Source organism: Chiloscyllium plagiosum, unplaced genomic scaffold, assembly GCF_037043375.1.
Source record: "Chiloscyllium plagiosum isolate Xiang-an unplaced genomic scaffold, Cpla_swu_hap1 HiC_scaffold_18, whole genome shotgun sequence".
NCBI lineage: Eukaryota > Metazoa > Chordata > Chondrichthyes > Orectolobiformes > Hemiscylliidae > Chiloscyllium > Chiloscyllium plagiosum.
This window is the reverse complement of record NW_028270156.1, coordinates 33,719,652-33,745,252: the sequence shown is the minus strand read 5'-3', so window position 1 is coordinate 33,745,252 and position 25,601 is coordinate 33,719,652. Positions and strand designations below refer to the sequence as shown.

Here is a 25,601-nt window from a genome sequence, read left to right as displayed (position 1 = left end):
TCAAATGTAAGGAAAAAAAAACACATAACTGCGCAATGACAAGTGGCAGGTTATATGAATAGTCACAATTTAAAGAATGGCAGGAAATGATAAAAGATTAATCAGGAGAAGGAAATAACAGTATGAGAGGAAACTGGCTAGAAATAAAATGGATAGGGACAGGGACTTAAAGTGAGAATGTTTTGTTCTCTACAGAGCAAGAACGGTCATTAATAGTATATGCTTTTGTTCACTCATGGGATATTTGCATTGTCAGCTAGGCCAGGATTTATCACCCATTCATAAATGCTCAGAGTGCAGGTAAGAGTCAACCATAATGGGGTCTGGAGTCAGAGACCAGGCCAGGTAAGAATGGCAGTTTCTTTCCCTAAAGGACATTGGTGAACCGGATGGGGTTTTCCCCAAAAACTGTAGATTCAGAATTCAAATCTGGAATCCAACATGCACATTCTGCCATGGCAAGATTCAAACCTAGGTCCTTGGATTAACAGTCGAGTGATAATACCACTAGTGATGGATGAAATGAACAAACATTTTGCTTCCATCTTTTCTACAGAGAATATTTTTTAAAAAGTGGAAAGGAGAGAAATTAGAGAAATCCCTAGGGAAATGGTAGTGAGCAAACTAAATGAAGCTCGGGCTGAACAGTCTCCAGGCGCTACTAGGGCAGGACTTCCCAAATTGGGATCGGGAAATTTTGGGGTTGCAAGCTCAGAGGTAGCAATGGCCTCTCCACCCACTCTCGAGGTCTTCGCAAACCCCACTGCCCAAAAAGGGATGATATAATTTTCAAGCACACAATTTGTAGGCAGTCAGTCCATGTGACATTTTTTTCAATTCCTTCTTTGGAAATAGAATCAGTGTGACCCAAGGGTGGGAAAAAGACAAACTTTAACCTCACACTTTTAATGCATTTTTTGAGCTGAGATGTCACTCTTTTTTTTAATAAAGGCTTAAGTTATCCCTTGAATGAGATTTGAAAAAAGTTCATTAACATATAAATCCCAGAATCAAAACCTACAACCCCATTCTAAGTGATTAAAGACTTAATAGCACTCTAGGTTTATTCAATACATTGCATCATGACAATTTGATTTTTTACTATCAATTATGTGACCTATGATTCTGCCCCACTAACTACCTGACAAAAGGAACAGGGCTCTGAAAACTTCTACTTCCCATAAATCTGTTGGACTATAATCTGGTATTGTGTGATTTTTAACTTCATTTATACAAAGCACTGATGAGACCACATCATGACTATTGTGTGCAGTTCTGGTCTCTTTATTTAAGGAAGGATGTACATGCATTGGAAATAGTTTGGAATGAGCAGTAGGTCTTATGAGAATATGTTGAACAGGCCAAGCTTGTTTCCACTGGAGTTCAGAAGAGTGAGGGGTGTCTTGATTCAAGTGTATGGAGATCCTGAATAGTCGTGACAAGTGGATGTGGAAAGGATGTTTTCTCTTATAAGTGATTCCAAAACCACAGGAAAATTAGAGATCACCCTTTTAGGGAAAAGGTAAGAATTTTTTTGAGGATTGTAAGGCTTTGGAACTCTGCCTCAATAGTTGCCAGAAATTCAATATTTTTAAACAGAGAGGTAGACAGGTTCTTGGTGGTGAAGGGAATCAAACGTGAAGGTGGGGTGGAGGGGGGTAATACAACAGAATGGGAATACAAAATCAGAAACACAGATTAGCCAAAACCTTATTAAATGGCAGAACAGACACGAGCAGCTAAATTATCTACTTCTACTTGTATTTCATATGTAATGGGACCCTGTTTGACAGATTGGAGTAGGCCATCTAGCCCCTCAAGCCTGTTCCACCATTCAATGAGATCATGGCTGATCTGTGGCCTAACTCCAAATGCCTGCCTTTGGCCCATATCCCTTAATACCTTTGCTTAACTAAAAATGTATGTATATTTATCACAGATTTAAAATTAACAACTGATCCACTGTTCACTGCTGTTTGTGGAAGAGCACTCCATACAGCTACCACCGTGTGTCTTATTTATCCTGACTTTTTCTGTTATTATCTTGAAGACTTTGATCAGATCACTCCTTAACCTTCCAATTCCTAAAGAAAACACAGTCATAATTTGTATAATCTCTCCTTAACTCCTAACTCTGACTTAACGCCTAAAGTCCAAATACCTTTCTTGTAAATCTATGTTAAACTCCCGCCAAGGTCAATATATCCTTCTGAAGGTGTGGTGCCCAGATCTGCTCACAGTATTCCAAGTGGGAGGGTTTAATAACGTTTTGGAGAACTGCAGTATGGTTTGTGCATCTTGTACTCAAGTCCTCTAGGTGTAAAGGACAGCATTGCAGTGGTTTTCTTGATTTTTTTCTCAGCTGTTTAACGATCTATGCACCTGAACCCCCAAGTCTATTTTTACATCCACTCTATTTAACTTCATACCATCTATATTTTGAGTCCAAAATGGATAATCTCAAAGTGCTTACATTGAACTATATCTGCTATAGTTTTGCCCATTCACTTAGACCAACAATATCTCTGTGATTTTATCTTATCATCTGCACTGTCTACAATTATGCCGAATTTTGGGTCATCAGCAAATCTGGATATATGACTTCCCATGCCATTATCCAAGTCATTTATAAATAAGGTAAATAATTGAGGCCCCAAAACAGATTCTTACAAGACACCACTGGTCACATCCTGCCAATTTGAGTACCTCCCATTAGCCCTGCTTTTTGTTGCCTGCCACTCAGCCAATTTCCCATCCAGGTCACTCATTTTCACCCACTGTAACCCAATATTACATATCAATAGTCTCTTATGTGCAACATAACTTTGCCTTCTGGAAGTCCAGAAAAACAATATCCATAAACATTCCTTGTCCACTACTTTAAGCTACCTTTGCCAAGCCTTCAATGAGGTTTGTCAAGCATGACCTACCAGTCAGGAAGCCATGCTAGCTCTCCCTGATTAACTGAAAATATTCAAGGTGTTTAGTTATCCCATCCTTGATTTTAGACTCCTAACAATTTCCCCAACACAGATATTGGGTTAACTGGTCTGTAATTCCCTGGCCTTTCTCTTTCACCCTTAAAAAGTGAAGTGAATTGCAATTTTCCAATCTACAGGATCAACTCCTGTATCTCAGGACCTCAAAAGGTTTCTACACTGTGCTCCTCTACTTTCTTTAACTACCTTGGTTGAAAACAGTCAGGTCCCAGAGATTTGTCGCTCTAATTTCTGCATTACCGATATTTATTTTACATTAATTTTATGCAGTCCCTGTTCCCAATCCACTAGTAATTTCCTTGGGACTTGTGGAAAGCTATCCTCCCTTTCTATTATTAAATACTGAGGCACAGTAATTATTCAACATGACATCCATTTCCCCATAGTCATTGGCAATATTGCCATTCTCAGTCTTGTGGGCCAATGTTGCTCCTGACCACCTGCATTGCTTTTGAATTGAATGACTTATTAAACTGAATGATTTATTGTGACTTGCACTGTATTTAACAAAGAAATAGTGAAAAATATAATATGTCACAACACACTGGCGCTAATTTGAGTGTAGAAAGATATCAAGATAACTTCTTGCATTCTGTTCAAAATTAGGAAAGGACTGGGGTCTTTGTGCCCACCAAAGCCCCCACATTACAGTCCATTTCAGGAGTTCAGCTCCGGGGTATCCGTTGCTGCTTCCGCTCATCCAGGAGCACCACACTGGACCTACCACATCGCTGCCTATGCAGCCGCTGCTCCCGTTGATCCACCAAGAGTACTGATTCTGGCCTACTGCATTGCCGTAGCTGACTGACAGAGTCTGTCTACCTCTGTCTTAAAAATATTCAATGACCCCATTTCTGACAACCACTGAGGCAGAGTTCTAAAGGCCTACAATCCTCAGGAAAAAATTCTTACGTCTTCTCTAAAAGGGTGATCTCTAATTTTCCTGTGGTTTTGGATGCTGCCTTTTCTGCCAACCGCACAGGCGACCCTGCCATTGATGCCTGGAATCCTGTGCTGGGGCCATCAATGTCAAAGTCATCATGCTCCAGCACCATCTCTTGCCACTGGGCCCACACTCGCTGCTGTCATTCTCGGAAGGAGTTCCCGGAAGGCTCACTCTCCTCTGTGCTAGGCTTGCTATCCCCAAGGAGCCAATTCCTGTCACCACTACCACACATGCTCAGGAGACTGGACCCACTCTCAAAGATGCTGAGTCTCATGAACTTAATTGAGTTTTTTGAAGAAGTAACAAAGAGGATTGATCAGGGCAAAACGGTAGACATGATCTATATGGACTTCATTCAGTAAGGTGTTCAACATGTTCCTCATGGGAGATTGGTTAGCAAGGTTAGATCTCGTGGAATACAGGGAGAACTAGCCAGTAGGAAATAGAACTGGTTCGAAGATAGATGACACAGGGTGGTGGTGGAGGGTTGTTTTTCAGACTGGAGGCCTGTCACCAGTGGAGTGCCACAAGGATCGATACTGGGTCCTCTACTTTTTGTCATTTATATAAATGATTTGGACGTGAACATAGGAGGTATAATTAGTAAGTTTGCAGATGACACCAAAATTGGAGGTGTATAGGACAACGAAGAATGGCACCTCAAATTACAACGGGATCTTGATCAGATGGGCTAATAGACGAGGAATGTGAGATGGAGTTTAAATTTAGATAAATGCGAGGTGCTACATTTTGGGAAAGCAAATCAGAACAGCACTTTACCGTTAAATGTACAAGTCCTGGGGAGTGTTACTGAACAAAGAGACCTTGGAGTGCAGGTTCATAGCTCCTTGAAAAGTAGAGTCTCAGGTGGATAGGATAGTGAAGGCGGCATTTGGTATGCTTTCCTTTATTGGTCAGAGCATTGAGTATAGGAGTTAGAGGTCATGTTACAGCTTTACAGGACATTGGTTAGGCTACTGTTGGAATATTGCGTGCAATTCTGGTCTCCTTTCTATCAGAAAGATGTTGTGAAACTTGAAAGGGTTCAGAAAAGATTTACAAGGATGCTGCCAGGGTTGGAGGATTTGAGCTACAGGGAGAGGCTGAATAGGCTGGGGCTGTTTTCCCTGGATTGTCGGAAGCTGAGGGGTGACCTGACAGAGATTTATAAAATCACAAGGGGCATGGATAGGATAAACAGACAAGGTATTTTCCCTGAGGTGGGGCAGTCCAGAACTAGACGGCATAGGTTTAGGGTGAGAGGAGAAAAAATATACAAAAGGGCTCTAAGGAGCAACCTTTTCACGCAGAAGGGGGTGCGCATGTATGGAATGTGCTGCCAGAGGAAGTGGTAGAGGCTAGTACAAACACAGCATTTAAATGGCATCTGGATGGGTATATGAATAGGAAGGGTTTAGAGGATATGGGCCAACTAATGGCAAATGGGAGTATAGATTAGGTTAAGTTAACTGGTCAGCATGGATGAGTTGGACCAAAGGGTCTGCTTCCATGTTGTACATCTCTATGACTCTAATAGGGCTCCAAAGAGAAAAAAAAAAGAGCAAGAGTAAAAGAAAGAAAGAAAGAAATAAAGCAGATGGAAGTGGACAAGCCCAGGCCACAAACATGGACGCAGCGCCACCATGTTGGATTTACTATACAATTTGTTCTTGTGATTTTGATGTCTCGTTGGTACCGGTTGAGCATCTAGTGTGGAAATTCCGCACCCACCACCTGGTAGGGAAGTGGAGGAGAACCACGGAGGCAACTCTGAAGGTTAGATAAAGCAGGAGTGGTTTTCTGTCCCCCACAAAAGAGGTCTGGAGTTCATCTGGCAGGAAAGATGCCCCAGGTAAAAACAATGACTGCAAATGCTGGAAACCAGAGTGGTGCTGGAAAAGCACAACAGTTCAGGCAGCATCCGAGGACCAGTAAAATTGACGTTTTGGGCAAAAGCCCTTCAGAGAGCCTGAAGGGTGGAGAGATAAGTGAGGAGAGGGTGGGGGTGGGGAGAAAGTAGCATAGAGTACAATAGGTGAGTGGGGGAAGGGATGAAGGTGATAGGTTGGGGGTGTGGAGGGGTGACTGGATAGGTGGAAAAGAAGATAGGCAGGTAGGACAAGTCATGGGACAGTGATGAGCTGGAAGTTTGGAACTGGGGTGAGGTGGGGGAAGGGGAAATGAGGAAACTGTTGAAGTCCACATTGATGCCCTGGGGTTGAAGTGTTCCGAGGCGGAAGATGAGGCGTTCTTCCTCCAGGCGTCTGGTGGTGAGGGAGCGGCGGTGAAGGAGACCCAGGACCTCCATGTCCTCGGCAGAGTGGGAGGGGGAGTTGAAATGTTGGGCCACGGAGCGCTCTGCTAGGAGGCATCCAGTCTCCCCAATGTAGAGGAGACTGCATCGGGAGCAACAGATACAATAAATGACATTGGTGGATGTGCAGGTAAAACTTTGATGGATGTGGAAGGCTCCTTTAGGGCCTTGGATAGAGGTGAGGGAGGAGGTGTGGGCGCAGGTTTTACAGTTCCTGCGGTGGCAGGGGAAAGTGGCAGGATGTGTAGGGGGGCGTGGACCTGACCAGGTAGTCACGGAGGGAACGGTCTTTGCGGAAGGCGGAAAGGGGTGGGGAGGGAAATATGTCCCTGGTGGTGGGGTCTGTTTGGAGGTGGCAGAAATGTCGGCAGATGATTTGGTTTATGCAAAGATTAGTAGGGTGGAAGGTGAGCACCAGGGGCGTTCTGTCCTTGTTACAGTTGGAGGGGTGTGGTCTGAGGGCGGAGGTGCGGGATGTGGACGCGATGCGTTGGAGGGCATCTTTAACCACGTGGGAAGAGAAATTGCGGTCTCTAAAGAAGGAGGCCATCTGGTGTGTTCTGTGGTGAAACTGGTCCTCCTGGGAGCAGATACGGCAGAGGTGGAGGAATTGGGAATATGGGATGGCATTTTTGCAGGAGGTAGGGTGGAAAGAGGTGTAATGCAGGTAACTGTGGGAGTTGGTGGGTTTGTAAAAAATGTCGGTGTCAAGTCGGTCGTCATTAATGGTGATGGAGAGGTCCAGGAAGGGGAGGGAGGTGTCAGAGGAAAGGTGCCCCATCCCATCGTCCACCTGTTAAAACATTTTCTTCTCTGACTTGGCACTGGCGGTTGGCCTCTAAACACCAAAATTTTGATCATCTGGCTGCCAGTAAATATTTGGCCAAAGAGACAGGGAATTGAAATAAGCAAAGCCTCAAACAAATGAAGTCAGACAGATTTGACATTCCCCTGTCCTTAGCATCGAAACACAAGTCACAGGGCGTTTTAAATGCACTGGGATATCACAATTGAAAATAATGAGAATAAAATTTATTTTGGGTTGTCCTATCCTATCCACAAAGCAAGCTGACAGAATGAGGAAACCCAAGCTAAAGTTGTTTTCAACGTCCAACGTTATACAAATTCTGCCAAATGCACCACCAGTGTTAATTAAGCCTAAAGCTAGAGCTCAACCACAGTACACACCTGCTACACTGATTGGGGCCTCGTCTGTCTACTTGTTCTTTTTCTTAAGGGAAAAGGCAAAAACGTTTTCTTACTTAATAAATTACTTTATTACTTAACCTTTTAAATGGTTATTTTATTAACTAGTCATTTTTGCAATGATAAGTTTAAAATTTGAAAATGGTAAAAGTAAGTTTAATGCTGCAGTGAACCCCATCTTTCTGGAATTTCTTCACTGGTCTTGGAGTGAGAGAAAAAAATGTAAATGCCTCACATGAAAAGAATGGGAATCTACTGTAAGGTGAGGAAAGCACATACTGCAGCTGGTGCTAATGATAAAGAAAAAAAGAATGTGAATAACAACAATACTTTCATAGAAGTAAATACCAATACGGGAAATTAAGTGAAGTGCAAGTCAGTCCTTCTGCAACAAAGACCAGTCGGCAACTAGCCTGCTTTTATTTTGCCTTGTGGTGTCTGTAATGAGATGCAGGTTTATGGTGAGCTCAGGAGCCTCATTAGTGGAGAATCTGAGAATATGTTCCAGTGGCTAATATCTTTGCAAGGGATTTCCCATTTTAAATAGAAAGAAGAGCACAGAACATATGTAACACACCCGTTAAATCACTGAGAACAGCTTGCATTCATATTGCACCATGCGGAAAACTATCTCAATGCACTCAAAGGGGAAATGAATGTGGAGTTACAAAAGTAGAGATTAAATATTGGTATGAGTTAATATTTTATAATCAAGTGTGACTACGTTGTCACATCAAGGCAATGTGTAGGTAATAAAATAAATCCTCAACATAAAATGTTCAAAGGATTTTTTTTTGGCTGATCTCAGCTTACAAGAATAATAATTTCCAGAGCAGAGCAGCAGAATAATAACAAAATATTCTAAAATTTGGATGAGAAAACATGCAGGTCATGTTTCAACTTCAAACTCTTAACAAGGAAATTCACACGAGGAAGCACATATCAAACAAATCCAGAGCATATCCAGCCTTCTGACCACACAATTTAAACATGTGGGAAATCAGGCACAACCTGCCTGAGTTTTAATATTTGCTCCTGATGCAGCAAACATGCAATCAAAAGCACAAAATTGGAGTACTTGCCCTGGGACATTAGTTATTATGCTAATATTTCCCATCATTCCTAGGAGCACTTCCAACATCTGCAAATGCCCAAACAGTTGCTGTTTGGAGGAAGAATTGCAGGGGGTGCAAACAATTTGATATCAGGCAATAACATAATTGCTTTGCACAGCAGTTGAAAATAATGGTATAAACATGGAGGGACAATGGAAAACAGAATACAAGTGGCCACATTTTGTGCTAATTGATTCTCTACTGAGAAATGATTTACTTCCTGACTCGGGTCAAGAGCCACACAAAAAGCCACAATCAAGTAAGTGAAACAAAAAAAAGCTTAAAATTACAATTCAAGTACTTTGTAAGCAAGAGGAGTTTGGTACTCTCAAATTCAGCAACATCATATTATAAAATGTGTTCACAAGTCTGCTATCATTTTGCGACATTTCACAAACGTACAAAACTCACATCTCGTTAAGTTCTGCCACTCTGGCGAGAAACTCCTCATATGTCAGGAAGCCACTTTCTCTCACCAGGGCAGCATGTTTCATCATTCGATCCGGCAATTTGTTAAAGACTGCTGGAGTTTGGTTTGAAATATGTTGACCCATTACTGGGCAAATAATGGGTGGTATCCCCACAGGCTCTAGATTTGGGTCATGTGTAAAGCTCCTGTTTGATTTAAAGAAAGGAACACATCAGAAGATTTGGTCAACATCTTCAGTGAACTGTTAGCAAGGACAAATTAAATTGTTTCAAAACAGTACAAGCAATATACATAATGTATTGCGATTCTGGCTTTCCCTGCATTCAGTATGAAACAAAGAGGGCACAGACACAAATTGATTTGCAAAAGTAGCAAATATGAAAGGAAAAGGACCATTTTTATGCAGAGCATGGCTTGGGTCTGGAACGCACTGCTCGGAAATGCAGTGGAAGTAGTTTCAATCATCGCATTCGAAAGGATATTAGATGATTATTTCGATAGAAAGAATGTTCAGGATTATGGAAAAAAGAATGTCACTGTTATACTGCTCATTCGGAGTGCTAGTGAAAACACAATAGACCAAATGGCCTTCCTCAGCACACAACAATTTTGAGATAAAATCCTCCGCCTCCGCCGTATCTGCTCCCAGGAGGACCAGTTCCACCACAGGACACACCAGATGGCCTCCTTCTTTAGAGACCGCAATTTCCCTTCCCACATGGTTAAAGATGCCCTCCAACACATCTCGTCCACATCCCGCAGCTCCGCCCTCAGACCCCACCCCTCCAACCTTAACAAGGACAGAACGCCCCTGGTGCTCACCTTCCACCCTACCAACCTTCGCATAAACCAAAACATCCGCCAACATTTCTGCCACCTCCAAAAAGACCCTACTACCAGGGATATATTTCCCTCCCCACCCCTTTCCGCCTTCCGCAAAGACCGTTCCCTCTGTGACTACCTGGTCAGGTCCACGCCCCCCTACAACCCCCCCTCCCATCCTGGCATCTTCTCCTGCCACCGCAGGAACTGTAAAACCTGCGCCCACACCTCCTCCCTCACCTCTATCCAAGGCCTAAAGGAGCCTTCCACATCCAAAGTTTTACCTGCACATCCACTAATATCATTTATTGTATCTGTTGCTCCCGATGCAGTCTCCTCTACATTGGGGAGACTGGGCGCCTCCGAGCAGAGCGCTTTAGGGAACATCTCCGGGACACCCGCACCAATCAACCACACCGCCCCATGGCCCAACATTTCAACTCCCCCTCCCACTCTGCCAAGGACATGGAGATCCTGGGCCTCCTTCACCGCTGCTCCCTCACCACCAGTCACCTGGAGGAAGAACGCCTCATCTTCTGCCTCGGAACACTTCAACCTCAGGGCATCAATGTGGACTTCAACAGTTTCATTTCCCCTTCCCCCACCTCACCCTAGTTCCAAACTTCCAGCTCAGCACTGTTCCCATGACTTGTCCTACCTGCCTAGCTCCTTTTCCACCTATCCATTCCACCCTCTCCTCCCTGACCTATCACCTTCATCTCCTCCCCCACTCACCTATTGTACTTTATGCTACTTTCTCCCCACCCCCACCCTCCTCTAGCTTATCTCTCCACGCTTCAGGCTCTCTGCCTTTATTCCTGATGAAGGGCTTTTGCCCGAAACGTCAATTTTGCTGCTCCTTGGATGCTGCCTGAACTGTGTGCTCTTCCAGCACCACTAATCCAGAATCTGGTTTCCAGCATCTGCAGTCATTGTTTTTACCTCCAATTTTGCGATAATACCTGGTCATTCTGCATGTTCTAAAATCCTGAAAAATTGGTATTTGTTGCATCAGCGGTCCTATCTGTCCAAATCTGTGCATAGCAAGGTTCCATACTTAGCAAATCAGTTGAATGACCAAATAACCTCATTTTGACTGGTTAGCAAGGTTAGATCTCATGGAATACAGGGAGAACTAGCCATTTGGATACAGAACTGGCTGAAAGGTAGAAGACAGAGGGTGGTGGTGGAGAGTTGTTTTTCAGATTGGAGGCCTGTGACCAGTTGAGTGCTACAAGGATCGGTGCTGGGTCCATGACTTTTCGTCATTTATATAAATGATTTGGATGTGAGCACGAGAGGTATAGTTAGTAACTTTGCAGATGACACCAAAATTGGAGGTGTAGTGGAGATGTACAGCACACAACAGACCCTTCGGTCCAACTCGTCCATGCCGACCAGATATCCAGGTTACCATGGTTACAAGGGGATCTTGATCGAATGGGCCAATGCGCTGAGGAGTGACAGATGGAGTTTAATTTAGATAAATGCAAGGTGCTGCATTTTGGGAAAGCAAATCTTAGCAGGGCTTAACCACTTAATGGTAAGGTCCTAGCGAGTGTAACTGATCAAAGAGACCTTGGAGTGTAGACTCAAAGCTCCTTGAAAGTAGAGTCGCAGGTAGATAGGATAGTGAAGGTGGTGTTTGGTATGCTTTCCTTTATTGGTCAGAGTATTGAGTACAGGAGTTGGGAGATCATGTTGCAGCTGTGCAGAACATTGATTTGGACAATTTTGGAAATATTGCGTGCAATTCTGGTCTCCTTCCTATCAGAAGGATATTGTCAGGGTTGGAGGATTTGAGCTATAGGGAAGAGGTTGAATAGGCTGGGGCTGTTTTCCATGGAGCTTCGGAGGTTAAGGGGTGTCCTTCTAGAGGTTTACAAAATTATGAAGGGCATGGATGGGATAAATAGACAAGGTCTTTTCCCTGTGGTGGGGGAGTCCAGAACTAGGGGGCATAGGTTTAGGGTGAGAGGGGAAAGATATAAAAGAGACCTAAAGGAACAACTCTTTCATGCAGAGTGTGGTGCATGTGTGGAATGCGCTGCCAGAAGAAGTGGTGGAGGCTAGTACAATTGCAACATTTAAAAGGCAACTGGATGGGTATATGAATAGGAAGGGTTTGGAGGGATATGGGCTGGGTGCTGGTCAGTGGGACTACATTGGGTTGGGGTATCTGGTCGGCATGGATGAGTTGGACTGAAGGGTCTGTTTCATGCTGTACATCTCTATGACTCCATGAATCTACAAAAGTTCATTGAGTCAGGGTGTTTACAGTATTTTGTTCATTCCTTATATAGAAATTTGTAAATCGCACATCCTCTCCATTAACTTTACACTAACAAAAACAGGAACTGTGTCTAAGGTTACAAGGAATTTTTTTTACCCATGGGATCTAGCACTAAGGCATAGTTTCAAAAAATGGAATCACACTCCAAAGACATGAGAAAGAAACTCTTCCTTCAGAGGGTCTCTAGTTTTTGGAGTTCTCTAAGCTGGAAGTTGGGCTATTGAATACATTCAACACTGAGCTGGTTAGATTTTTGGTCTATGAGGAAAACAAGGATTACAAGAAAGTAGGAAATTCAAGTTAAGTCAGGATGCTACTATTAAGTGGTGATGCAGGCTTATGGGATCAAAGACCTAACCTCGTACTATTTCTTATGAGCTTATCATGGAGGCTAGAGGAAGTGCACTGGAGCTCCAGACCTCCTACACAACAGATCACAACATAAACTAAAAATATATTTCCATGTTACTGAGATGGTCTATTAATACCTCACCAACTAGGTTTCTTTAACAACAGTTTTATTAACAAAACAACATTTTTTTTAATGAAGAGTGGTTAATCTATTTGAAATTCATTTATGAGATGTGGGCATTGCCCAAAGGGCAGTAAAGAGTCAACGACATTGCTATTGGTCTAGAATCACATATAGGCCTAACCATGTAAGGATTTTCTTTGCTAATGGACATTAGTGACCATAATTGCCCGTGGCTACACGGTGACCATTGGGTTAACTTTTTTTTTAAATTCCAGATTTTTATTGATTTTAAATTTCACCATTTGTGGTAAGATTCAAACCCATGTCCCCTGATCACTAGCATGGAGTTCTGGATTACTCATCCAGTGATGTTTCTATTATGCTTCCCCTAACATACACAGTCAGTATTTTAAAGATATGAATGGCTATTCCTTTAAAAATCTAAAATACATAAGGAAACACACACTTCTGGAAAAAAAGAAGAAAAACCTCTAAATAGATGAGCTTTAAAAATCTTTCTTGCAGTTAGTGTCATTTTTACCGACAAAATTAATATAAAATGTTCTGAAATCCATTACTCTGACACTTCTGGCACTTGTGGCCTGAAACACATTTGTCTCTGGAGTCCTGGCAGACAGATATGCTGTAGACTTTTTTGACTTGGATTCTTTAAATCACTTTTTCAGAAGTACAAATAGAGTTCATTCTAACCTCAACAAGAGACAGTGTTCTTTTTAAAAACAGGAGATATCAGCTGGACAGTCCTTCCTTACAGGTTTTAGTTCCTCAAATAGTTCCAGATACCAAAACTAACACAGCCAGTCACATTATTCAAAACAGGTCCACAGCTAAATAGGCAGCTCTTGTCAGCCATGTGACTTTTAAGAAGCCTTGTTAAAAGAAGTCCAACATCCACAGTGACCTTTCAACAGTCTATTTTAAAGAAACCACCCAAGTTTTTATTAATGGAGAACAGAGTATTCAGAAGTTGACAAGATATAAAGCTGTGAATTTTAGAATAAGGAGAGGTCCATGCAATTCCAGTTTGCAGGTCTGGTCTACGTGAAGTAGATTTCTTTGGGGGAAGTAACAGAGCCTCATTGTCTGTAGATGTCATACATTAAGATTTTAGCAAGGCTTCATTCTGATGCCCATAGAAGAAGGTAGGAAGGAATAGAATGGGAGACAAACCTCTGGGTTGAATTGAAAATTTGGCTAAACCACAGAAAGTTGTTGATGGAACTGTAACCAAAAATAGCAAGGAAGATCAGTGCTGAGGCCACTATCGTTTTTTGGCTGTAAACAAATTATATGCAGTCTGTAATGTGGACCATGAACTTTGATGATTATGATGAAGGGCAAGATTTTATATTTTGCATGACTCATTGCAAGCTCCTGATATGTTATTCAATGATGGAGACCTGAAGATAGTAGATCCTTCACCAGGAAGACATGGAAATTGTAAAGAATGAATCAATTGATCACCTGGTTCCATTCAACCCATTTTCCTGAATCCATGTCTCCATACTAATCTGAAATGTTGACAGAATTTTTACGTTAATCACTAATGCAGGAAGCCATAGAATCCTTACAGTATGAAAGCAGAACATTAGCACATTGAGCCCACATCGACCCTCCATTCTACCCAAACTCCCTCTCCCACAACTATCCATGTAACCCGGTATTTTCTATTGTTAGTCCACCTAGTCTGCACATCACAGGACACTATGGGTAATTTAACATGGCCAATCCACCTAAGCTGCACATCTTTTGACTGTGGAAGGAAATCGGAGCACCCAGAGGAAACTATGCAAACACGGGGAGAATGTCTTTGTGGAGTCTTCACAGTTGCCCGAGGGTGGAATCGAACCCGGGACTCTGGTGCTGTGAGGTAGCAGTGCTAACCACTGAGCCACCACACTGCCCAATGAGTTCTACAGCTTTACATCCCCTTTCCAAAGATGTTTCTCCTGTGCTCTGCTCTCAAACTCTTAGTTAACTGCATATTCATGGTCTTCACACTAAACTGCTCAGCTACTAAAAATACTCTACTTCTATCCACCCTGCTCAATCACTTCAGTTCATAGATATTCAAAATCTATGACGAACAGCAGTTTTTTGTTTATTTATAGAATATGACTTTAATTCGATTGGGGTGTAGAGTATGTCAGCTATGCACAGTGTGACATACCATGTTGTGGAGAAATCAACTAGGAGAAAGTGAGGACTGCAGATGCTGAAGACCAGCATCTGGTCTTCATCAGGCTTATGCCCAAAATGTCGATTCTCCTGCTCCTCAGATGCTGCCTGACTGGCTGTGCTTTTCCTGCACCACACTCTCAACCCCACATACCACGTTGTGTCAGCATGTCTCCTTTGGTAATATTCACTACGTCGTACTGTATATGGTTAGGAAAGTTATATAATGCAACAATGTTATTTCTAAATATTAAACCATAAGTTTATAAGCATTTAAATATAAAATGTATTTGACAAAGTAAATAAAGAATGAGTTCAATGAAGAGGTTGCAGACATTGTAAATCTGGCATTTTACATTGCTCAAGAGCTCCTACATTTGATTGACAATCTAGAAAGATTCCTACTAAATGTTCCAGGAATGTGTAATGTATATAATCTGATGCCTGAAGTCTGGCAACAGAAGTGCACAATCCATGAAGATTTTTCTTCAGTTAAAGACACACATTTCCTGCAACAAACTACAGGTTATTTCTTGGAAAACATGTGGAGAGAGCACAACAATCAATAGTCAACTATTTAAAACACTTATTAAAGACATAGTCTCAGAGTTAATTAACCTACACATAACCGTTACCTAAACGATCAGTTTGTTTTTGCAGAATTACACTTATTTTGCTCAAAAACTGCATGAATCCATGTAAAACTCTAAAATCAAACAGAGTGCTTGCTCGTCTGACATAGCATTGCGACACAGACAGACTTCACATCTATTGTTTAAAAAGCTGAGCTATCTTGAGAATATAACTTGAAAGAAGTTCTGGGATTTACATATCAAAGAACAGAAACCAGCACATCCAAATATAAAAGATGAACGTTTTAATGTAAGATTGTTTACTGTATCACATCTCCATGACACTGAACTCCTTTAGCTATAAATTCTGTGAGCATGATCTTAATCTCCACAAGCTTCCAATTAAACCTGTTAGACTATAACCTGGTGTTGTGTGATTTTTAACTTTGTACACCCCAATCCACACCAGCATCTCCAAATTATTGAACTATAACCTGGTGTTGTGAGATTTTTAACTTGAAACGATTAAAGCCTTAACAGAGGCATATAAAATAAGTCTCCATTACTAACAATAACCAAAAACCAGGACTGATTCAGAAGCTGTAATCTAAACTCATGATTCAGTCACATTGTTTGTATCAGAATCTCATTTGCCTTTATTTGTATAGGGTTTGTGGATACAATAGCTACACATTCTCCACAGCCGCAGAGGTGAGAATCACAACTTTATCAGCACTATACCTCTGGTGGCAAAGACTGACAAAATCCTTTGAATTAAGCACAAATCCATAAATTCCTCACCATCCAATTTCAGGAGAATGAGCTCTAGTACTGATGGATAATTTCCAATTGACATTTGAAGGTATATCTGTGAATCTACTGATAACATTGTAGGGTCTGGGTTAGAAATCCATGGTAATTGGGTTAAAAATGATTTTATAACCCTCATTCCCCAGGGATCTATGACCAAGTATCAATCCAAAAGAAGTTTCACCAGCTACAGCAAATTAACATCTAATTTACCTTAGAACATTTTTATGATGTGGAGGTGCCAGTGTTGGACTGGGTGAACAAAGTTAAAAATCACACAATACCAAGTCATAGAACAGCAGGTTTATTTGGAAGTACTAGCTTTCAGAGCACTGCTTCTTCATCAGGTACTAGTGGGGCCGGCTACTTGCGGAGCGTTTCAGAGAACACCTCTGGGACACCCGGACCAACCAACCCAACCACCCTGTGGCTCAACATTTCAATTCCCCCTCCCACTCCACCAAGGATATGCAGGTCTTTGGACTCCTCCATCGCCAGACCACAACAAAACGATGGTTGGAGGAAGAGCGCCTCATCTTCCGCCTAGGAACCCTCCAACCACAAGGGATGAACTCGGATTTCACCAGTTTCCTCATTTCCCCTCCCCCCACCTTGTCTCAGTCAAATCCATCGAATTCAGCACCGCCTTCTTCTTCCCGACCTCTCCGCCCCCACCCCAGTCTGACCTATCACCCTCACCTTGACCTCTTTCCACCTATCACATTTCCGACACCCCTCCCCCAAGTCCCTCCTCCCTACCTTTTATCTTAGCCTGCTGGACAAACTTTCCTCATTCCTGAAGAAGGGCTTATGCCCGAAACGTCGATTCTCCTGTTCCCTGGATGCTGTCTGACCTGCTGCGCTTTTCCAGCAACACATTTTCAGCTAGGATCATAAGACAGAATATCCAGCAAAAGATTACAATGTCATGCAATTAAAATGATACATTGAACAAACCTAGATTGCTGTTAAGTCTTTCATCTTTTAGAATGGGTTGCAGGTTTTGGTTCATTAATATGCAAATCCCAGAACTTCTTTTAAATCACATTCACGAGATAACTTCAAGTTTTATAAAAGAGGTGGCATCAGACAAGGTGTTAGTTATGTGCGATTAGAGTCTGTCTGTATCCCAATCTTGAGTCAGACTGGTTCCATTTCCAAAATAGGAATTTATAAAATGTTATATGTATTGACTGCCTGCAGGGTGTGCGCTTCAGATGTCCGTCACATTCCTCCTCATCTGAGCAGCTCCTGCGTGTGTGGAGGACTTGTCCAAAGGGGATGGCTGTTTTAATAGGTTTAGGGGAAGCTGGAGAAGTGCAACATCATGAAATTAGTACCTCACGATGCTGCACTTCAGTACCTCACTCTACTGCGCAGGCACCTTTGTACCTCACTCTACCACAAAGCCACAGATAACCTCACCATGTTACACTTTTCTAGGTTCCACCCTAAATATAAAACAGCTATCCCCTACAGACAAGCCCTACTCATACACGTCATCTGTTCAGATGAGGAGAAACGTTACGGACACCTGAAGGTGCTGAAGGACTTCCTCATAAGAGGATACGATGCTCAACTCATCGATCGCCAGTTCCAACGTGCCACAGTAAGAAACTGTAATGACCTCCTCAGGAGACAGACACGGTATGCATCTGATAGGGTACCCTTTTTGTCCAGTATTACCCAGGAACCGATAAAATATTGCTATGTTCTTCGCAGCCTGCAACACATTATTGATTAGAATGAGGACCTCGCCAAGACATTCATTACACCTCCACTTCTCATCTTTAAATGACCGCCAAATCTGAAACAGACCATTGTTCTCAGCAAACTGCCCAGCCTTCAGGGCAACATCGAACACAACACTGTACAACCCTATCATGGCAACCACAGCATGAGTGTTGACATGAAGAATGTGACTTAAAAGCAGCTCTGGGATTTACATATTAATGAACCAAAACCTGCAATCCATTCTAAAAGATGAAAGACTTAACAGCAATCTAGATTTGTTCAATATATCATTTTAATTTCATGACATTGTGATCCTTTGCTGTAAATACTGTCTCTTATGATCCTGCCCCACTAGCTACTTGATGAAGGAGCAGCGCACTGCAAGTTAGTACTTCCAAATAAACCTGTTGGACTATGACCTGGTGTTGTGCGATTTTCCATTTTTATGGCACCCTTATAGTTTCAGTACATCTCAAACTGCTTTAAGTCAATTAAGTACTCATGAAATTTAGTCAGTGTTGCTATTTTAAAAAATGGCAGCCAATTCGATCACAACCAAATTGAGAACAGAAGGGATAGCAGAAAACTTGTTAGCTTGTTGGCTGTAGTAGGGAAAATGTTAGAATCCATTATGAAGAATACGATAAATGAACATTTGTAAAATGGAAAATTCAACACAGTCAACATGGATTTATCAAAGGGAAATCATGTTTGACAAACTTGTTGATATTTTTGCAGGATGTTACTTGCAGCATTGATAAAGGAGAACTGGTGGGCATGGTGTATTTGAATTTTCAGAAGACTTTTGATAAGGTCCCACACAAGAGGTTAGTAAATATAGAATGCACAGAATTGGGATGAATATACCAGTATGGACTGAGATTAATAGAAAACTGAGATTATGAATAAATGGATAATTGTCAGGATGACAGGCTATTACTACTGGGTTACTGCAAAGCTAAGTACTAGATCCATAACTGTTCACAATATATTTAAATGATTTACATGAGGTGGCCAATTGCAAAGTTTCCAAATTTGCGGATGACACCAAGCTGCATGGAAACATAAGTTGTAAGGGTGCAAGAGGTTTCAAGAGGGTTTAGACAGGCTAATTGAATGGGCTAGAATGTGACACATGGTACTCACAGCAACTGGGATCTGAATTTGATTCCACCCTTGGATGACTGTGTGAAGTTTGCATGTTCTCCCTGTGTCTGTGTGGGTTTCTACCAGATGCTCTGGTTTCCTCCCACAATCCAAAGATATGCAAGTTAGATGGATTGGCAATGCTAAATTGCCCTGTAGTGTCCAGGAATATGCAGGCTCGGTGGATTACCCATAGTAAATGCTGGGTTATGAGGATAGGGTGAGGGGAGGGTCTGGGTGGGATCTGATCAAGATCCTGTTGTACTCTGGAGGTAACCTTCTTTGCTGTCCACAACACCTCAAATTTTGGTGTAATTTGCAAACATATCAACACTGAGAATGATTTGAAGATCCCGGTGTTGGACTGGGGTGTACAAAGTTAAAAATCACTCAACACCAGGTTATAGTCCAACAGGTTTAATTGGAAGCACACTAGCTTTCGGAGTGCTGCTCCTTCATCAGGTGGTTGTACAATTGTGCCCTCCACAACCACCTGATGAAGGAGCAGCGCTCCGAAAGCTAGTGTGCTTCCAATGAAACCTGTTGGACTATAACCTGGTGTGTGATTTTTAACTTTTAACACTGAGAAAGTACTGCACTGTCAGGGGGAACAGCACCAAGGGAGTGCTGCACCATGAAAGATGTCACAATTGAAAAATGATATAAATTTAGGTCTTGCATTTGAAGAGGCGTTATCACTGAGCAGAATTCTCAGATTTGATAGAACACCGATCATGATCAGAATAGATTAAATGGCTATCTATAATCTCATTGTGTGAGTCGGCCTCAAAACATTGATTACACTTCAAAAGTAATTCAAAACACCTTGAGGCATAAAACAGCACCATACCAATACAAGATCTTATTGTTTTAAATTGGTGTACAAACATGGCACACAGCAGAACTGAAACACGGAAGTGAGTAATAATCATATTTCCATGTTTAAAACCAGTATCATAGTTGTCCATGATAGTTGCTCAATCCAAGAACAACATTATGGTCCTGTAACACATTATGTATTGTTTATAAATAAGGTCATCCCAAGGTTTTGGGGGCTGGAAAGTTAATTGCAACAACACGAATGGGCATCTCATATAAGGGAAGGAGAAAGGTTGGAGATGGGAGAAGGGGGTATGGCTTCTCACTACAGGGTAAGGGTGAGGGGAGAGGACATGGAGGGATATCAAATCATCCCAATAAGAGGAACAACAGGTAGGAATCTCACCCCAGTGGAGCTGCAGCCTGACGTGATCCCAGGGGAAAGGTAAAGAAAGGGATAGGGCAGAGGGTGCATGTCACTCTGAATGGAAGAGGAAATGTGGAGTATCACATGCAGAGAAAGGTAACAGTGGGGCCATTTACCCAATGAGGAGGATATGAATGGTCGAGGTTGGATTAGTAGGCCTACCCTAGTGGTGGGTACTGATCTCTTAGGGCACTGGTGACAGTTAGTTTCTGTGACGCAGCACCAGTCTGTCAGGTCGCGGTAGTTCCAGACGGACGAGGCTGCAGAGGTAACGATCACAGCTCGCGGGCAAGAAATGAAGGGAATGATAGAGCCCGGGCCCAGGCCGCGCTCTCACCTGTTCCCAGCTCCGCGCTCCCGCTTTCCTGATGGCGGTACCGCCGCACCCCCGCGCGCGCGCGCGCGCGCTCCCGTTTTCTTGACAGCGGCCCCCGCCGCGCGCGCTGCCGCTGCTGCGCTGGGGCGTGGTGACGTCACAGAGGGACGGTTGGCGGCGGGCTCCCGCTTTCCTGATGGCGGCACCGCCGCGCCCTCGCGTGCACTCCCGCTGCTCCGTTGGGGCGTGGTGACGTCACAGAGGGACGGTTGGCGGCGTGCGCGGATGATGTGGGTTAAAATAAAACTGTTTTCTCGTCAGGCCGTTTAGACAGCGCCTCTGGAATGGGTGGGACTTTAACACGGACCCTCTGGCTCAGAGGTACGGATACTACCACCTGTTAATGTAGGACGAGGAACACGGAGAGAAAGTGATTGCAAACAATTGACGCACGGACTCCTTAGAAGTGAGGAGCACACTCAAACTGACAGCACTTTTCATCAACTTTTCTCGACTCAGAGCGTTTTTTTTATTTTTTATTTTATTAAACAATTACAAAACACAGTTTACATTTACATCTGTATACAACAGCAATTTTACAAGGGAGAGGAGCAGCAAAGCCAGGCCCCAAACCCTACCGTTCAACCAGTTTACAGGGAGATGAGGACAAACCTCAAATCCCAGTTGCACATATAAGACAGTGACAAAGACATTTGTACGTGAGACAATATTGTTACACACAAAAGTGCAGACAATACAGACCCAGCAAGCCCCTGTCCCTCCCACCTTCCGACACTCAGCGTTTTGATGCACTGCTGTCAATTAATGCACAACAAGCCTCCTGCCCCAAGATTGACCGCATATGTCTATTTTTTTTTCCCCTCTTATTTTAACCCCTACACTACCACCTAAGCGCGGTAGTGCTTATTTTATCCCCAGAACCCATGGTGTGTGTGCGCAGGTGTGAGACACAGTGGAAGACACAAAGTGCACGAATCTTTATTCAAATTCCACCACCAGGAAGATAGGAAACACCCGGGTGGCCAGTGACAAACATATGTCTTTTTTTTTACCCGGGCTCTAACGTATCTCCTGGTTTTTTTTTGTTTTGTTTTTTTTCTTTTTTATTTTAAACCCCCACACTACCACCTAAGTGCGGTAGTGCTTATTTTATCCCCAGCACCCATGGTGTGTGTGTGCAGGTGTGAAACACAGTGAAAGACACAAAGTGCACCAATCTTTATTCAATTTCCACCACCAGGAAGATAGGAAACACCCGGGTGGCCAGTGACAAACATATGTCTAATTTTTTTTTTCTCTCTTTTTTTTCTTCCTTTTTTTCTCGGTTTAATTTTTTTTTTTACCCATGGTGTGTGTGTGCAGGTGTGAAACACAGTGAAAGACACAAAGTGCACCAATCTTTATTCAATTTCCACCACCAGGAAGATAGGAAACACCCGGGTGGCCAGTGACAAACATATGTCTATTTTAGTGGCGTTGACCAATTAATGATCCTAGGATCCTTTAAATACAATTAACTGACACAAAACCTTCAATTTAATCTGCCCTTTGTACAGCGCGGTTAATCTGTATACTCATGATTTGGTGGAGCCAGTATTGGACAGGGCTGGACAAGGTTAAAAATCACACAACACTAGGTTATGGTCCAACATGGCTAGCTTTCAGAGTGCTGCACCTTCATCAGGTGGTTGTGGAGTAGGACCATAAGACACAAATTATAGCAAAAGGTTACAGCGGCTAAAGTAATAAAAAAAACTTTGATTAAGTCTTTTTTTTAGAATGCCTTTGTGGGTTTCAGTTCGTTAATATGTAAATCCCAGAACTACTTTTAAGTCACATTCTCAACTTCAGGTTTTCTAACAAAAGGTGTCATCTCAGCTCAGACAATGTACTAAAGGTGTGAGGTTGAAGTCTGTCTGTGTCCCAATCTTGATTCAGATTGGTTCTGTTTCTAAAGTGGGATTTACAGAATCTTACATGGCTTGATTGTAGGTTATACATTTCTTGAGCAAAATAAACTATAATTCTGCAAATACAGATTCACCCTATAAACTTATATGTGTGTGCATGCAGGAGAAATATTGAGTGTGTGTAAGCTTGGTAAAGTACGTGTGTGAGTGTGATGGGGTATAAGGGTGTGGGTGTATGTGTGTGTATAGGAGTGGGGGTCTGTGTTAGTTTGTGAGTATGTAGGAATGTGTGTGTGTATGTGAGAGAAAGAGAAAAAGTGTGTAGTGCAGTGTGGTCACCTGTAGTGTAACATGAATCCAGGGTCCCGGTTGAGGCCATCCTCATGGGTACCGAAATTGGCTATCAGCTTCTGCTCAGCCACTTTGCATTGTGGCTTATCCCAAAGTCTGCCTAGGAGAATGGTCACCCAGAGATCCAAGACCAAATGTCCTGGACCAATGAAGTATTCCCCGATTGGGAGGGAACACCCTTGCCTGGTGATTGTTGTGCCGTGTCTATTCATCCATTATCCTAGCGTTGGTTTGGTCTTGCCAATGTACCATACCTCAGGGCATTCTTGCCAGCACGTGAGATCGACAATATTGGCCAAGTCACATGAGTATCTGATGCGTACATGGTGGGAGGCATCCCCACGTGTATTGGTGGTATTCGTGTCAACACTCTGACATGTCTTGCAGCAGCTGCCATGACAGGGTTGCACAGTGTTGTGATCGATGTTGTCCTGAAAGCTGGGCAGTTTGCTGCAATCAATGATCTGTTTAAGGTTTGGCGGTTGTTTAAAGGCGAGAAGTGGAGGTGTGGGTAAAGTCAGACAGGGTGCTTTTCATTATTGATAGCATGTTGCAGGCTGCGAAGAACATTGCGTAGTTTTTTGGCTCCCGGGAAGTATTGGACAACAAAGGGTACCATATTGGTTGCAACCCATCTGTGTTTCCAGCGGAGGTCATTATGGTTTCCCGTTGTGGCATGTCAGAACAGTGGGTCAATGATTTGAGCATCATATTCTGTTCTTATGAGGACATCCTTGAGCACCTTTAGGTGTCCATCATGTTCTTCTTCATCTGAACAGATCCTGTGTATGTATAGGGTTTGTCCATAGGGGAAGGCTGATTTAATGTGTTTAGAGTGGAAGCGAGATAAGTGTAGCATCGTGAGGTTATCCATGGGTTTGCGGAAGAGTGAGATGCTGAGGTACCCTACCTTGATGGCGATGCATGTATCCAAGAATGAGACAGATACTAAAGAGCAGTCCATGGTAAGTCTGATGGTGGGAGGAAACTTGTTGATATCACTGTGTAGTTGTCTCAGTGATTCCTCGTCATGGGTCCAGAGAAAGAAAATGTCATCAGTATACGTGGTGTATAGTGTTGGTTGGAGGTCCAATGCAGAAAAGGTCCTGCTTGAATCTGTGCATGAAAATGTTGGCATATTGGGGTGCAAATTTGGTCCCATGGCTGTTCCGTGTGTCTGGATGAAGAATTGGTTGTCAAACGTGAAAACGTTGTGGTTGAGGATAAAGTGGATGAATTGGAGGATGAGTTGGAGTATTGAGTAGTGAGACTGTTGATGCAATGCTGTCATCGTCGAACATGCTAATATAGAGTGCTTACACGTCCATTGGGATGAGGAGTGTTTCCGGTTCGACTGGTCCGTGGGTGCTGAGTTTCTGTAAGAAATCTGTAGTGTCGCAACAGAAGCTGGGGGTTCCATGTACAATGGGTTTAAGATGCCTTTGACATAGCCAGAGAGGTTCTCACACAGGGTCCTATTGCCTGATACCTGGTGTGTTGGTTTTGTGTATCTTTGGAAGGCAGTAGAAATCACCTACGCGAGAAGTACATGGGATAAGAGCGCGTAGGGAACTCTGAAGGACAGGATCAAAACTATTAACCATCACACTCCCATACATCCTTGATCAAGCTTACACACACTTTGTCACATGCACTCACACTCACACCCACACACACAGTCACTTTGTCTGTCCTGCAGGCACATACATATAAGTTTATGGGGTGAATCTGTATTTGCAGAATTATATTTTATTTTGCTCATAAAATGCATAACCTAAGTCAATCCTTGTAAGATTCTGTAAATCCCACTTTAGAAATAGAACCAGTCTGACTCAAGATTGGGACACAGACAGACTTTAACCTCATACCTTTAATACATTGTCTGAGCTGAGATGGCACCTTTTGTGAGAAAACCTGAAGTTATCTTCAGAATGTGACTTAAAAGGAGTTCTGGGATTTACATATTAATGAACCAAAACTAGCAAACCCATTTTAAAAGATGAAAACTTAATCTAAGTAGTTTAATAACCTTCAGCCACATGACACTGTATCCTTTTGCTATAAATTCTGTGTCTTATGGTCCTGCTCCACAACCACCTGATAAAGAAGTAGCACTTTGAAAGCTAGTGCTTCCAAATAAACCTGTTGGACTATAACCTGGTGTTGTGTGATTTTTAATCTGTGTAATCTCTCCGTTAGTCCATCACTGACCTTCCCTGACAGTACAGCTCTTGTTCAGTACAGTACTGACTCTCCCTAAGGGTGCAGCTCTCCGTTTAGTACATTACTGATCCTCTGTGACAGTGCAGCTCTCTGTCAATGCATTACTGACTCTCCCTGACAGTACGGTTCTCCGTTAGTCCATTACTGACCCTCCCTGACAGTACAGCTCTTGTTCAGTACAGTACTGACTCTCCCTAAGAATGCAGCTCTCCGTTTAGTACATTACTGATCCTCTGTGACAGTGCAGCTCTCTGATAATGCATTACTGACTCTCCCTGACAGTACGGTTCTCCATTAGTCCATTACTGACCCTCCCCGACAGTGCAGCTCTCCTGTCAGTCCATTACTGACCCTCCCTGACAGTGCAGCTCTCTGTTTTGTCCATACTAACCTTCCCTGAAAGTGCAGCTCGCCTTTCAGTCCATTACTGACTGTCCCTGACAGTGCAGCTCTCATTTTAATCCATTACTGAT

The 25,601-nt window shown here is 42.8% G+C and overlaps 1 protein-coding gene across 4 annotated transcripts in view; it reads right to left on the bottom strand.

Moving 5' to 3' along the window:
- Window positions 1-20,757, bottom strand: part of rnf141 (ring finger protein 141) — a 40,749-nt gene extending 19,992 nt beyond the window's left edge. The window contains exons 1-2 of one of the 4 annotated variants that reach the window (XM_043705691.2): window positions 20,645-20,757; window positions 8,992-9,195 (exon numbers count right to left, since the gene is read on the bottom strand). In XM_043705691.2, the coding sequence (XP_043561626.1) occupies window positions 8,992-9,134 (143 nt within the window). In that variant the 5' untranslated portion in view covers window positions 9,135-9,195; window positions 20,645-20,757. Of the gene's footprint in view, window positions 1-8,991; window positions 9,196-14,085; window positions 14,106-16,940; window positions 17,067-20,644 lie in introns of those variants that run through there. The other 3 variants (XM_087996432.1, XM_043705690.2, XM_043705689.2) reach the window with 3 other exon arrangements.
- Between the last annotated feature and the right edge of the window lie 4,844 nt (window positions 20,758-25,601).